This window comes from Nerophis lumbriciformis, linkage group LG11, assembly GCF_033978685.3.
Source record: "Nerophis lumbriciformis linkage group LG11, RoL_Nlum_v2.1, whole genome shotgun sequence".
NCBI classification, from domain to species: domain Eukaryota; kingdom Metazoa; phylum Chordata; class Actinopteri; order Syngnathiformes; family Syngnathidae; genus Nerophis; species Nerophis lumbriciformis.
The window spans coordinates 43391614-43408116 of NC_084558.2; the positions used below are offsets into that span (position 1 = coordinate 43391614).

The 16503-nt window shown below is 40.0% G+C and overlaps 1 protein-coding gene across 4 annotated transcripts in view; it reads left to right on the forward strand.

The window, feature by feature from the left end:
• fnbp1b (formin binding protein 1b) overlaps window positions 1–16503 on the forward strand; it is a 170024-nt gene that overhangs the window by 56786 nt on the left and 96735 nt on the right. Inside the window, exons 1-4 of one of the 4 annotated variants that reach the window (XM_072914152.1) lie at window positions 708–1067; window positions 7854–7969; window positions 11604–11660; window positions 16006–16153. In XM_072914152.1, the coding sequence (XP_072770253.1) occupies window positions 987–1067; window positions 7854–7969; window positions 11604–11660; window positions 16006–16153 (402 nt within the window). In that variant the 5' untranslated portion in view covers window positions 708–986. Of the gene's footprint in view, window positions 1–707; window positions 1068–7853; window positions 7970–11603; window positions 11661–16005; window positions 16154–16503 lie in introns of those variants that run through there. The other 3 variants (XM_072914154.1, XM_061966512.2, XM_072914153.1) reach the window with 3 other exon arrangements.

Sequence of the window (16503 nt, forward strand, 5' to 3'; positions counted from 1 at the left end):
ACAGCAATGTTGTGACACTCTTAAACAGTACAATACTGCCATGTAGTGCATTTGATGAAAGCACTTTTTGCGTGCCACACAGCATTGCATCATCAGTGAGGGTGTTCAGCATGGTTAGAAAAATAGTGACAGAGAATAGAACAAGGATGGACAATTCAACCCTTAACTCAACAATGAGTAGATGAGTGTTTTGTGTGTGTATATGTGTAAATAAATGAACACTGAAATTCAAGTGTTTCTTTTATTTATTTATATATATATATATATATATATATATATATATATATGAAATACTTGACTTGGTGAATCCTAGCTGTAAATATACTCCTCCCCTCTAAACCACGCCCCCAACCACGCCCCGCCCTGCCCACCACCCCCCACCTCCCGAAATCGGAGGTCTCAAGGTTGAAAGTATGGTCTATGTTAGTCTTGATTGTGAAAACAAAGCAGGTGCAGACATGAAACTGCTCCAGGAAAATGCCAGAAAAGAGGAAAAGCCACCAAAATAGGAGCGCAAGACAAGAACTAAAACACTACACAAAGGAAAACACCCAAAAAACTCAAAATAAGTCAGGGCGTGATGTGACAGGTCGTGACAGTACGTACACAAGACCTATATTGATGCATGCTTGGGTATGGTTTGAATTCTTATCCAACAATTGCGAGAACGACTTTTTACTGTCAATACTGAGTGTCATTTTTCAATGATTTCTGCTGGTTGTTGTGTGCCTCGGGATTTTTTCAATGGAAAAAAATGTGCCCTGGCTCAGAAAAGGTAGAAAAACACTGCACTATGGGAACTGTGCTACGCAAGAGGTGTCGAAATGCTCAACCTGTTTTTCAATCATCACCACAGCAGCTTCCGGTCTCGATAAGCATGCTGTCACTGCAGAGCCGAAGCATCAGACACATTGCTTAGGTCGTCTTAACCCTCAGGCTAAAATGTATTTGGATGCAGATTTTTAAAACGACAAAAGACTTCAGACATGGTACATGACAGGATGGGGAGCTGTCAGAGCTACACCCAGGTAGCAAGTTTCTGTAAGAATCTAAAGGATAGCAAAGTTGTAAGTATGGCATTCTACAACTACAATGTGATTGTTGTGAGTAGGTTTCGTAAAATGATGTTGATCGGATGATCCGACGAGGTGACGCTTTGCCTCAGGGCTGGTTTCCTTCCTGTCCTTCCTTTTAGATCACGTGGTCTGTAGCAGGATATCAAAAATAACCGTTTGAATTTTGTCAGAGTGGACAGTGTCCTACAGGCCAATGTTTTTTTTTAGTTCTGAATTGTATTCACAAGAGGAGGTCAGATGCTTTTGTCTGTCTGAGAATAAACACATTCACCGTCACGCATCCTGCCTGAGAGCTGAGGCCGAGTGTAGCCACATGGAAAATATGGGGCTGAAGACTCTATCTTACTAACGAGGCGGTTTCACTGGTTGTATTCTGGCGTACAATGCAACAATCAACTTAAGCTCCAGCTATCAATTATTTTAGTAATCGACTATCGATAACTTTTTTCGAGTTTTGTACGGTATACCGGTATTAACAAAGTTGTTATCCCGATACCAATATTTTGGCACCGGTACCAAAATGTATTTCGATACCTTTCGATACTTTTTTAAATAAAGGGGACCACAAAAAATAGCATTTTAACAAATGGTACATTAAACATATGTTTCTTATTGCAAGTTTGTCCTTAAATAAAATAGTGAACATACAAGACAACGTGTCTTTTAGTAGTAAATAAGCAAACAAAGGCTCCTAATTTAGCTGCTGACATATTCAGTAACATATTGTGTTGTTTTCCATTCTATTATTTTGTCAACATTATGAGGGACAAGCTGTAAAAACCATACTTGCCAACCCTCCCGAATTTTCCGGGAGACTCCCGAAATTCAGCGCCTCTCCCGAAAAACTCCCGGGACAAATATTCTCCCGAAACTCTCCCGATTTTCAGCCGGAGCTGGAGGCCACGCCCCCTCCAGCTCCATGCGGACCTGAGTGAGGACAGCTAGTCTTTTTTCACGACGGGAGGACAACAGGGTGACAAGAACTAAATCATCCAGACGAGTGATAAATTGTATTATTATGTTTATCTTACCAAAAAATAAATATATTTATTAATTAAAAAAAAAAAAAAAACGAAATACATTTTTACTATATTTTGCTAAAAACATGAAAATTAATTGTATTTTTATTTGTATTTTTTCTGACTCCTTATTACATCCAGCCATAGAATTATACATTAAAATAAACATATTTGAAATAATTGATTTTAAATGATCATAATTCATTTAAAATGACCATATTTAATTATTAAAATAATTGCTTGTTTATCAACAACTTTAGCATTTTATTCATTACATTTTGAAGCTCTCAGAAGCCAAGTTATGTTATATTCCTTAAGATTTATTTATGCAAGTTTGAAGTATCAATTATCTAAACACAGTTTTGTTTGCATATTTTCAGGATGTATATATATATATATATATATATATATATATATATATATATATATATATATATATATATATATATATATATAATATATATGTATGAAATACTTGACTTGGTGAATTCTAGCTGTCAATATACTCCTCCCCTCTTAACCACGCCCCCAACCACGCCCCGCCCCACCCCTGACCACGCCCCCCACCTCCCGAAATCGGAGGTCTCAAGGTTGGCAAGTATGGTAAAAACATATTATTAATCTACTTGGTCATTTACTGTTAATATCTGCTTATTTTCTGTTTCAACATGTTCTATCTGTACTTCTGTTAAAATGTAATAATCACTTATTGTTCTGTTGTTTGATACTTTACATTAGTTTTGGATGACACCACAAATTTGGGTATCAATCTGATACCAAGTCGTTACAGGATCATACATTGGTCATATTCAAAGTCCTCATGTGTCCAGGGACATATTTCCTGAGTTTATAAACATAATACGAAAGAAGATGTTGTGATGCCAAAAAATATCGACGTAATCGTAGTAGTATCGACGAGATACGCTCCTGTACTTGGTATCATTACAGTGGATGTTAGGTGTAGACATTTGTTTACATTGTCACGCCGGTGAACTACGGTGTGTAGTGAAGCATGTTTAGCTATTCCTCGTCCTGCAGGGATGATACTTGTAAGAAACTTACTTTATTTGTCGCCATGGAGGCGAGGATTAGTGATTTAGAAGTAGCTAAAACACTGCCGATTGCGAATGGACGTTCGCCACTAAGCTACCTAGCTATGTCTTAAAGCACCTCTTCTAGAGGGCGTTTCAGTGTTGTATCTTCACCTTTATCTTTAGGCCAAAATTTGTCTGTTCTCCCTTTTCTGTCTACGCACTGTGTCTGCTTGTAAGTACTCCGTGATTGTGCGCTGCCGAACATGCTCGTCTGCTCGCAAAACCGTCAATGTGACGACGTGACGACGCGGTGTCATGCCCGACTTTTCAAACAGAGTACAGTACCGTTTTTGATTTATTAGTACCGTTGTCAGGAGTTGTAGGTGCCGAACCCCAAGATGCAGAGAAGGCGGAAGGCATTGTGCGAGAAAACATGATTTAATTAAACACTAAGGCAAAACAACAAACAAAAGGGTAACAACAAAAGGCGCGCACAAGGCGGAGAACAAACTTGGTTATGAACTAAAATAGCACAGAGGCTAACTTTGGACAAGAAACAAAAACACTTACTGTGACACGAAGGAACTAGGACATGAGCAGAGTGAAACAAAAGTAGACAGAGCTACAACGACAAGTGTTAAGACAGGTAGTAATGACAATGACAATGACAATAATCCAGCACTGACTGGAGGGGAAGGCAGGTTTAAATAGCAGCTGGCTGATTGACACCAGGTGTGGCCAGGTGCCAATCAGCCACAGCTGAGGGGAAGCAGCACTCAGGGAGACAATCAGGAAATTAAGACAAAATAAAAGCGCTGACAGAAAACTAAGACAAACGCAGAGGAAAAACTAAAACACAGTCAAACTGTCAGGGACAAGCCTGACAACCGTGATACTATACCAGTACCGGTATACCGTACAACCCTAGCTGCATCTATCAATTATTATAGTAATCGATTTATCTTTGATTAGTTTGTTAAAATAATCGAGTAACCGGATAAAACACAGTCACGCTCATTGCACATTTTAGGGAAATGATTTGAAATAAACAACTATTTTTCTGCCTGCTTTCTAATAAATCATCAACACTGAAATTGCACATTGAACATGTGTGCATAATTATAAATAATAACAAACTGCTGTTTGCCACCACACAAATCACGGCACAGACACAACATGTGCGCTCTATTGTATCGGCTGTGCGGAAACTATGTTGTCTATTTAAAGTTTCATGCCTTCCAGATTTAACCATGTTTTTATCAGTTACTCTCATTAAACAATTACTCGAATAGAAAAATATAACTTTGTATGTGACACTTGTTAACTGTTAGCATGTAATTTTTTTGATTGATTGAGACTTTTATTAGTAGATTGCACAGTACAGTACATATTCCGTACAATTGACCACTAAATGGTAACACCCGAATAAGTTTTTCAACTTGTCCACGTTAATCAATTCATGGTATAAATATATACTATCAGCATGATACAGTCATCACACAAGTTAATCATCATCAGAGTATATACATTGAATTATTTACATTATTTACAATCCGGGGGTGGGTTGTGGAGGGGAGCTAACAATAGCATGCTAATTTTTTCAGCCAGCTTGGGTCACATACTGACTCTATGGTGTATGGCTGCAGAATTTGAGAGAAAAGTGTAAAATTAGCTGAAAAAGTTAGCATGCTAATGTTAGCATACTAGAATATTAATTTATCAATCACTACTTTATCTGTCATTTAGTCTTTGTCGTGTGCAGGGAGAACAAATTAACCCTCATTCTGACGATGTGCGTCCAGATTTTACCATGTTTTTATCAGTTACTCTCATTAAGCGATTACTCGAAGCAACATAATATAACTTTGTATGTGACAATTGTTAACTGTTAGCACGCATGCTAACAATAGCATGCTAAGTTTTTCAGCTGGCATGAGTCACATACTGACTCTATGGTGTATGACTGCAGAATTTGAGAGAAAAGTGTAAAATGCTGAAAAAGTTAGCATGCTAACGTTAGCATACTAGAATATTAATTGATCAATCACTACTTTATTTGTCATTTAGTCTTTGTCGTGTGCAGGGAGAACAAATTAACCCTCATTCTGACGATGTGCGTCCAGATTTTACCATGTTTTTATCAGTTACTCTCATTAAGCGATTACTCGAAGCAACATAATATAACTTTGTATGTGACAATTGTTAACTGTTAGCACGCATGCTAACAATAGCATGCTAAGTTTTTCAGCTGGCATGAGTCACATACTGACTCTATGGTGTATGACTGCAGAATTTGAGAGAAAAGTGTAAAATGCTGAAAAAGTTAGCATGCTAACGTTAGCATACTAGAATATTAATTGATTAATCACTACTTTATCTGTCATTTAGTCTTTGTCGTGTGCAGGGAGAACAACTGAACCTTCATTCTGACGATGTGCGTCCAGATTTTACCATGTTTTTATCAGTTACTCTCATTAAGCGATTACTCGAAGCAACATAATATAACTTCGTATGTGACAATTGTTAACTGTTAGCACGCATGCTAACAATAGCATGCTAAGTTTTTCAGCTGGCATGAGTCACATACTGACTCTATGGTGTATGACTGCAGAATTTGAGAGAAAAGTGTAAAATGCTGAAAAAGTTAGCATGCTAACGTTAGCATACTAGAATATTAATTGATCAATCACTACTTTATTTGTCATTTAGTCTTTGTCGTGTGCAGGGAGAACAAATTAACCTTCATTCTGGCGATGTGCGTCCAGATTTGACCATGTTTTTATCAGTTACTCTCATTAAGCGATTACTCAAAGCAACATAATATAACTTGGTATGTGACAATTGTTCACTGTTAGCACGCATGCTAACAATAGCATGCTAAGTTTTTCAGCTGGCATGAGTCACATACTGACTCTATGGTTGGTGTATGACTGCAGAATTTGAAAGAAAAGTGTAAAATTAGCTGAAAAAGTTAGCATGCTAATGTTAGCGTACGAGAATATTAATTGATTAATCACTACTTTATCTGTCATTTAGTCTTTGTCGTGTGCAGGGAGAACAAATTAACCCTCATTCTGACGATGTGACTGTTAGCTATCGTGGTAAGCCCGCCTGTTGGCCAAAGCAGGTGGTACTGGGTGGCGTGGTTCAGACGGTAGAGCAGTCGTCCAGCAACTATCGGGTTTCTAGTTTGATTGAGGGGCCGTAGGCGCAAACTGGCAAGCCACGCTTCTGTCAGTCTGCCCCAGGGCAGCAGTGGCTACAAATGTATTCATATTTTCCGGACTATATATATATATATATATATATATATATATATATATATATATATATATATATATATATATAAGCTACAAAGACTAATTTTTTAAAAATAATTATTGTTTTCCATGTATTGGTCGCACCGGACTATAAGTCGCAGATATTCACGTTGTGAAATGAATTATTTATGCAAAAACATTTTCTAAATGTTTATTGACATACCTTAATTGTTTACAAAGGGCGTCTGTAACACGGCAGTAAAACGGTTGATCAAACAAAACAGAAGTCATCGTCATGGACCCACTAGCTGCGGAAGCTACCTCTCCAGTCAGCTAAACAGACTCAATAACTCCACGGTGACGTCTTTAGTGAATTTACGAAACTTAAAAACAAAACAAAAATAATGCCATTGTAAGGTAATAATATCAACAGACACTCATCAACGTGTTAGCATATGTGCTAATGCTAATAACGCTAGCTTCATTACATTACAATAATAGCACGTACAATTATGCATGAAAACACTCCCAACAAACATCACACACGGGACGGTTTAGTAAGTAAGAATTGTTTTAGTTATATTGTAAAATGTACAAACGTTGCCTGGAGTGACGGACGAAGAATCCATACATGTAGGAACGCTATGGACGACAAAAATTCTGCAATTGTAAGTTAATAATGTGTTCATATTAGCATATGTGCTAATGCTAGCAATGCTAGCTTCATTACATTACGATAGCACGTACAAATATGCATGAAAACACTCCCAACAAACATCACACACGGGCCGGTTTAGTAAGTAAGAATTGTTTTAGTTATATTGTAAAATTTACAAACGTTGCCTGGAGTGATGGACGAAGAATCCATATGTGTAAGAACGCTATGGACGGCTAGAAGACGGAACCACTTCTACAGCAACACTGTCGCCATTCACCCAGCAGCCCCTGCAGTGAACAAACTCGTCCTAAAAATGGCGCCGTAGCACAAGCAATGACACACCATTTCAATGTATTTGAATGTGTTTTATGGAAAGTATTTGCATTATGACCATTAGTGAAGAAAAAAAACCCAAAAATGGCCGCACCGTTTTATAAGCTGCAGGGTTCTAAGCATAGAGAAAAGTAGCGGGTTACCTCCCTGCTTGGCACTCAGCATCAAGGGTTGGAATTGGGGGTTAAATCACCAAATGATTCCCGGGCGCGGACACCGCTGCTGCTCACTGCTCCCCTGTGGGGATGGGTCAAATGCAGAGGATAATTTCACCACACCTAGTGTGTGTGTGACAATCATTGGCCCTTTAACTTAATGTCTCGTACCCACTCACACAGTTTGTGTAGCGTCGCCGTTTCTCATGGTAATATTTCAAAGAAAATGAGTCGGTGCCATGCGATTCATTTTATATACCGCTACGTTTCTAACGATTTATGCGCCCGCCATTAATCCCCGCTCCTTCTCTCCCGCAGGATCAATTTGACAACTTGGAGAAGCATACGCAGTGCGGGATCGAGTTTCTGGAGAGGTACACAAAGTTCGTCAAGGAGAGGTCGGAGATAGAAACCAACTATGCAAAACAAATTAGGTGAGTGCTTGGACTGGGCAGCCTCTCTATGCAGGGTGACTTATCCGGAGGGGCGAATCTCCCGCGGCTCGGTTCCGAGTTGACCCCGACCCGTGACCCTCTGACCTGCGAGTGCAGAGTGAAACCACGGCTATAGTGGCGCAGGATCAGTCGTCTCTCCACCTCCCCTTGTTGATGACTTCTGCTTCAGGCATGAGGAAGTCTGCGTGTGTGGTAGTGTGTGTGTTAGGGGGGGGCTTGTGTTTCCATAGCAACATGTAGGTATCAGCATTGTGAGCCCCTGGTCTGACCCAGATTTGTGCTCCTCCAACCACAAGTGGCCATTTCCAACGAGCGTATGAGCAGCCTTCCGAAGGCATGATTAACACAGTGAGCGAGATTACCCCCCCTTCCTCCATTAGTCATCTTTAAAGAGGCCTGGCAATATGGTTAATGCTCTAAGTATGGACTCTCAGCCCCCCCAATGCTATTTTGACTAGCCAATACCAATGCTGCATTGCCATAGCAACACCGCTTTGGCAAATCCCAGCAGGCGTGTCCTCCTTTTTTTCTTTAGATTCAAATCAGTGTGCGATCATAGGACGACTAGTCTGTGTTTACATGCATTCCCTAGTATTCAACGAGAAGGAAAAGACAACTACTACTAACACAATAGAAATACAACTCTTGTAAAAGTCATCTTTAGACTTTTTTAAACGCAGATTATTCACCATTGCAAGCATACTAGCCACACGCGTCCACTAATCCACAAATAATCCTCTTCCAATGACAGTGATGTAAACATGCACAATGCTTCCAGTCTGGTCCAGGCGGGGTGATGCATTCGTGCCCCCCAAATTGCAGTTGGACATGATCCATGACACAGTAGCTCACGGGTGTCTAAACCTTTTTCACTGTGGGTTGCACACTGAAAAATTAAATTTTCAAATATTTAGATATGTTTTAACCTTTAGGGTGCCCCTCAAGTTTGATCCGCAGGACCCGGAAAGGTCTCAGTCATAAAAAAAAAGTTAAAAATACTGTAAGTCATATGATATTATTTTTGTTATTATTCAACACTCAAATCTAGGTCTCTCTGGTAAAGAAATGTAATAATGTTTTCTTTGTAATGTTTAATTCCCTTTTTGTCAATGAAAACCCTGTTTTTTTTATATGGCAAACACTCATGTGATATTTTCCTCCCAAAAAATTCTAAGTAAAATATTTGATGTGAAGTAATTGGAACCTTAACTAGGTCAATAATTCAAAACACCGTTGATTTTAAGTCAGTCTTTTTTTTTTTCAAGCAACGACAATAACAAATCTCACAAAAAATACTGAGGTGAGAATTTTTTTATTTTACTTGTACCACTTAAGTCTCTAAATCCATGTCAGAACTATTCATCGTTATAGATTTTTATTTTTTGTGAATTTTTCATTTGTGTGATGCCCTTTTTTATGTGAAGTTATTGGAACCTTGAATAAAAACATACATTTTTATTAGAGATGTCCGATTATATCGGACGGCCGATAAATGCTTTAAAATGTAATATCGGAAATTATCGGTATCGGTTTCAAAATGTAAAATTGATGACTTTTTAAAACGCTGCTGTGTACACGGACGTAGGGAGAAGTACAGAGTGCCAATAAACCTTAAAGGCACTGCCTTTGCGTGCCGGCCCAATCACATATCTACGGTTTTTCACACACACAATTGAATGCAACGCATTCTTAGTCAACAGCCGTACAGGTCACACTGAGGGTGGCCGTATAAACAACTTTAACACTGTTACAAATATGCGCCACACTGTGAACCCACACCAAACAACACATTTCGGGAGAACAGCTGTATCGTAACACAACATAAACACAACAGAACAAATACCCAGAACCCCTTGCAGCACTAACTCTTCCGGGACACTACAATATACACACACAAGTGAATGCAGGCATACTTGGTCAACAGCCATACAGGTCACACTGAGGGTGGCCGTATAAACAACTTTAACACTGTTACAAATATGCGCCACACTGTGAACCCACACCAAACAAGAATGACAAACACATTTCGGGAGAACATCCGCACTGTAACACAACATAAACACAACAGAACAAATACCCAGAACCCCTTGCAGCACTAACTCTTCCGGGACACTACAATATACACACACAAGTGAATGCAGGCATACTTGGTCAACAGCCATACAGGTCATACTGAGGGTGGCCATATAAACAACTTTAACACTGTTACAAATATGCGCCACACTGTGAACCCACACCAAACAAGAATGACAAACACATTTCGGGAGAACATCCGCACCGTAACACAACATAAACACAACAGAACAAATACCCAGAACCCCTTGCAGCACTAACTCTTCCGGGACACTACAATATACACACCCCGCCCACCTCAACCTCCTCATGCTCTCTCAGGGAGAGCATGTCCCAAATTCCAAGCTGCTGTTTTGAGGCATGTTAAAAAAAATAATGCACTTTGTGACTTCAATAATAAATATGGCAGTGCCATGTTGGCACTTTTTGTTCCATAACTTGAGTTGATTTATTTTGGAAAACCTTGTTACATTGTTTAATGCATCCAGCGGGGCATCACAACAAAATTAGGCATAATAATGTGTTTATTCTACGACTGTATATATCGGTATCGGTAATTAAGAGTTGGAGAATATCGGAATATTGGATATCGGCAAAAAAGCCATTATCGGACATCTCTAATTTTTATAAATTTTTAGCTTTAAAGAAAAAAAAATAGCCTGCATGGGTCAACATTGCCACTTTTTCACGTTACATTTAACCTCTTTTGCTCATTTATTAAAAATGTTTTAAATAATATTTTTAGAATGTGCCAAATGGCAGCACTTTGGACACCCCTTTCTACCAGAAGACACTAGGATATGGTGGAAATTGCAAGGGAATTTGCAGCAACAATGCTTTTTTTTTTAATCCTCAATGCTTTACTTACAAAAAAAACCTATATGTATTTCTGTGAATGGACCAACACTGTCGGTCTACTGTAACGTGAGTGACTGGACAACGACTTGTGCTATAATTAGAGGACGACTCGGGAGAGCGACACTAGTTTATCTGCCTAGCAACAGTGCACACACCAGCAGGGAATGGAGGCGTCGGGGATGAGCGCAGATTAAGCTGGATGGAGTGCAGACGCATGTTACATGGATTCCCCCCCACCGTGTCTCGTGTATTATTGAATATTAATGCTTGTGTCTCGTTTTTGGCACATTGAAATATCCCTCTAAATTCTGCAGTTTTATGTTTGTTGATTTAGTTCTTGACAACGGGTCTTTGTGATTCTCGACACATTTTATGTGTTGACGACAGAGCAGCATCCCTTCTCTCATACCCACGTCTGCTGACAAAAGGCCATGTTAGAAAAAGCATGCTTGTTTCTGGTGACTGGTTCTGCGTTTAACCCCCGGGGATGTGGACGGGTGGGGCATAATTTATGACCCGGCGAGGAGAAGGATGGAGATGTCGTAGCCGGAACAGAAAGCACTCAGCGGAAACGACTGGCGTGGAGCTCTGGCAGGTCCACAAGGGGCTGTGTCGAGACAACGATAATGGCAATGGTGGAGCAGCCATCTTCATTCATCAGCGCTATCCTTTGTCCTTGCAGGAATTTATCAAAGAAGTACCAACCCAAGAAGAACTCTCGAGAAGAGGAAGAAAGCAAGTAAGTTGCAACACTTTCAACTTCTCGATAGTTGTGGCGGTTTGCAAATGAAATATGTTGCATATCCTGGCAAATATTTTCCACAGGACATCGACTATGTTATTTGTTTTAGAAGTAGAGTTTGAGGAAAGGGACAAGCGGTAGCAAATGGATGGATGGGTTTTGAGCAACGAACTAACCTGGTAGTAGTTTCTGTTTTGTTTGGTGACTAAAAGCCTGTAAGTAGTAATGCATTAGTTGTTTTTTGTCCCTTTGTTCCGTTTAAATCTCATCTGTTAAAAACGTTGGAAAAAGTTTAGAACAATCGCGATGCTAATTTTCGTTAGCCTGTCAATGGGCTCGTCCATTGTATGTTAGCATAAAGCTAGCAGCATACGAGCCAACCTGCTTTTGTGTCAATTTAACACGATCCCTCCATGCATGTACACGTCATATGTTTATTAACGTACGTTCCTTTGTGTGCTTATTAGATTTGTGTGACTTCATGTGGAGACGATCAGTAAACAACTTCAAGTTGGAGGTTTTTTTCATCTCTAATATAAAGGACTGTTAAAGGCCTACTGAAATGTGATTTTCTTATTTAAACGGGGATATTCTATGTGTCATACTTGATCATTTCGCGATATTGCCATATTTTTGCTGAAAGGATTTAGTAGAGAACATCGACGATAAAGTTCGCAACTTTTGGTCGCTGATAAAAAAGCCTTGCCTGTACCGGAAGTAGCAGACGAGTAGTGTGACGTCACAGGTTGTGGAGCTCCTCACATCTGCACATTGTTTACAATCATGGCCACCAGCAGCGAGAGCGATTCGGACCGAGAAAGCGACAATTTCCCCATTAATTTGAGCGAGGATAAAAGATTTGTGGATGAGGAAAGTGAGAGTGAAGGACTAGAGGGCAGTGGGAGCGATTCAGATAGGGAAGATGCTGTGAGAGACGGGTGGGACCTGATATTCAGCTGGGAATGACTAAAACAGTAAATAAACACAAGACATATATATACTCTATTAGCCACAACACAACCAGGCTTATATTTAATATGCCACAAATTAATCCCGCATAACAAACACCGTCCATATAACCCGCCAATACAACTCAAACACCTGCACAACACACTCAATCCCACAGCCCAAAGTACCGTTCACCTCCCCAAAGTTCATACAGCACATATATTTCCCCAAAGTCCCCAAAGTTACGTACGTGACATGCACATAGCGGCACGCACGTACGGGCAAGCGATCAAATGTTTGGAAGCCGCAGCTGCATGCGTACTCACGGTACCGCGTCTGCGTATCCAACTCAAAGTCCTCCTGGTAAGAGTCTCTGTCGTCTCAGTTCTCCACAGGCCAATGGTAAAGCTTGACTGTCATCTTTCGGGAATGTAAACAATGAAACACCGGCTGTGTTTGTGTTGCTGAAGCCGCCCGCAATACACCGCTTCCCACCTACAGCTTTCTTCTTTGCTGTCTCCATTGTTCATTGAACAAATTGCAAAAGATTCACCAACACAGATGTCCAGAATACTGTGGAATTTTGCGATGAAAACAGACGACTTAATAGCTGGCCACCATGCTGTCCCAAAATGTCCTCTACAATCCGTGACGTCACGCGCTGACGTCATCATACCGAGACGTTTTCAGCAGGATATTTCGCGCAAAATTTAAAATTGCACTTTAGTAAGCTAACCTGGCCGTATTGGCATGTGTTGCAATGTTAAGATTTCATCATTGATGTATAAACTATCAGACTGCGTGGTCGGTAGTAGTGGGTTTCAGTAGGCCTTTAAGCTATAAGTCAAACTAAAGTCCAACAATCATGGAGGACAGAATAATAATATGTGCAGCAACAATTTGAAAAAATAAAGCAAATCGCAAGAAAAACATATGTTGGGGCGGTATAGCTCGGTTGGTAGAGCAACTTGAGGGTTCCAGGTTCGATCCCCGCTTCTGCCATCCTAGTCACTGCCGTTGTGTCCTTGGGCAAGACACTTTACCCACCTGCTCCCAGTGCCACCCACACTGGTTTAAAAAAATGTGACTTAGATATTGGGTTTCACAATGTAAAGCGCTTTGAGTCACTAGAGAAAAAGCGCTATATAAATATAATTCACTTCACTTCATGTTAATACAAATAACCAATAACAAATATTTGCCTTTAAATATATCTATAACATTGTTTAGCCGTTTAAATAAAATATGTATATTATACAAAGTAAGAATGTAACGTTATAACAATTTTAGTTCACCGTTATGGTGCCCAAAATTATCACTATAATCATTATCAGGGTATTCTTGTGCTGAAATCTTGTGACCAAGTATTTTTTAGTAACTATAACACACTATTAAAAAGTCACTGTTTTGCATATTTTGTGTTTCTTATACTGACAGTGTTTTAGTTTTAAATCTGTTTTATGGCTAAGATTTAAATTGTTTAAAATGTTAGTTTTTACTGTAGCACTTTAAGATAAAAAATGATAAAAGTGCCTAATAAAATCTATTATTATTATTCATATCTGGTGAGCGCTGTGGTGTCCTACTCTGTGCAGCGGTCCTTGAACGTATTCTAAAAACAACTCTGTATAGAACCATCACTCTGACTTTAAAGAGCATAGCTTGTAGGTTACTTTGGTTGCTCGGACAGTAATGTGTTTATATATGTTTACATTGTGGTATGTCACTTCTTAATGGGGGAAAAACGTCAGTGTCTTTTGTTTTTATGTTAGCATTTAAGATAGCGAGGTGGTGCCAGTCAGTCCGTGGGTTTAGTAGCAAAGTGCAGTTATCAATCACAGTTTTTCAATAAAAACACTAATACTAACCGTCGGAACCTTTACCGCGGTTATCATTGTTACGGTTTATCGTTACATCCCTAGTATGGTGACTTGACACTTCCAAGGCCACACCCCCGCCGCCACAAATAGATTGCCAATCTGTGGGAAACACAGTTAAAGGGGAACACTATCACCAGACCTATGTAAGCGTCAATATATACCTTGATGTTGCAGAAAAAAGACCATATATTTTTTTAACCGATTTCCGAACTCTAAATGGGTGAATTTTGGTGAATTAAACGCCTTTCTATTATTCGCACTCGGAGCGATGACGTCGCAACACATCGGGAAGTAATCCGCCATTTTGTCAAACACATTACAAACACCGAGTCAAATCAGCTCTATTATTTTCCGTTTTTTCGACTGTTTTCCGAACCTTGGAGACATCATGCCTCGTCGGTGTGTTGTCGGAGGGTGTAACAACACGAACAGGGACGGATTCAAGTTGCACCAGTGGCCCAAAGATGCGAAAGTGGCAAGAAATTGGACGTTTGTTCCGCACACTTTACCGACGAAAGCTATGCTACAACAGAGATGGCAAGAATGTGTGGATATCCTGCGACACTCAAAGCAGATGCATTTCCAACGATAAAGTCAAAGAAATCTGCCGCCAGACCCCCATTGAATCTGCCGGAGTGTGTGAGCAATTCAGGGACAAAGGCCCTCGGTAGCACGGCAAGCAATGGCGGCAGTTTGTTCCCGCAGACGAGCGAGCTAAACCCCCTGGATGTCTTGGCTCACACCGTCCCTTATGCCACCGAAGATGATCAAGAGAAGAATATTGACCCTAGCTTCCCTGGCCTGCTGACATCAACTCCAAAACTGGACAGATCAGCTTTCAGGAAAAGAGAGCGGATGAGGGTATGTCTACAGAATATATTAATTGATGAAAACTGGGCTGTCTGCACTCTCAAAGTGCATGTTGTTGCCAAATGTATTTCATATGCTGTAAACCTAGTTCATAGTTGTTAGTTTCCTTTAATGCCAAACAAACACATACCAATCGTTGGTTAGAAGGCGATCGCCGAATTCGTCCTCGCTTTCTCCCGTGTCGCTGGCTGTCGTGTCGTTTTCGTCGGTTTCGCTTGCATACGGTTCAAACCGATATGGCTCAATAGCTTCAGTTTCTTCTTCAATTTCGTTTTCGCTACCTGCCTCCACACTACAACCATCCGTTTCAATACATGCATAATCTGTTGAATCGCTTAAGCCGCTGAAATCCGAGTCTGAATCCGAGCTAATGTCGCTATATCTTGCTGTTCTATGCGCCATGTTTGTTTGTGTTGGCATCACTATGTGACATCACAGGAAAATGGACGGGTGTATATAACGATGGTTAAAATCAGGCACTTTAAAGCTTTTTTTAGGGATATTGCGTGATGGCTAAAATTTTGAAAAAAACAGATTTTTAATGGTTTTAACCCTTCTAAAATTGTGATAATGTTCCCCTTTAACATGTTACTTCCTGAATGGAATGACAATTTTCCCTGACCTGTCGCCTCATGTTCCGCCAGGTACACGTTCTGCCGAGCCTTCCTGACGACGCTCAACGAACTCAACGACTATGCGGGGCAACACGAGGTGATCGCAGAGAACTTAACGTCGCAGATCATCGCCGAGCTGTCGCGCTACCTGCAGGATCTCAAAGCTGAGAGGAAATCGGTAAGAAAAAGGCTCTTTTCAACTGAATAGGGATGCAAACGGTCATGCTGGTTGTTTAGCTAGATGAAAATGGATCCTAAAAATATTTAAAAACGCATCTTTAAAGTCAAAGCAGTTGCTGCATTGCCTATGACTATTGTTTCTTTCAACAAATGTATACCGTATTTTCAGGACCATAAAGCACACTGCCGATGAATGGTCTATTTTCAATCTTTTTTCATATATAAGGTGCCCACTGGATTATAGGGCGCATTAAAGGAGTCATTATTATTTTTTTTTTTTCTAAATGGAAAACACTTCCTTGTGGTCTACATAACATGTAATGGTGGTTCTTTGGTCAAAATGTTGCA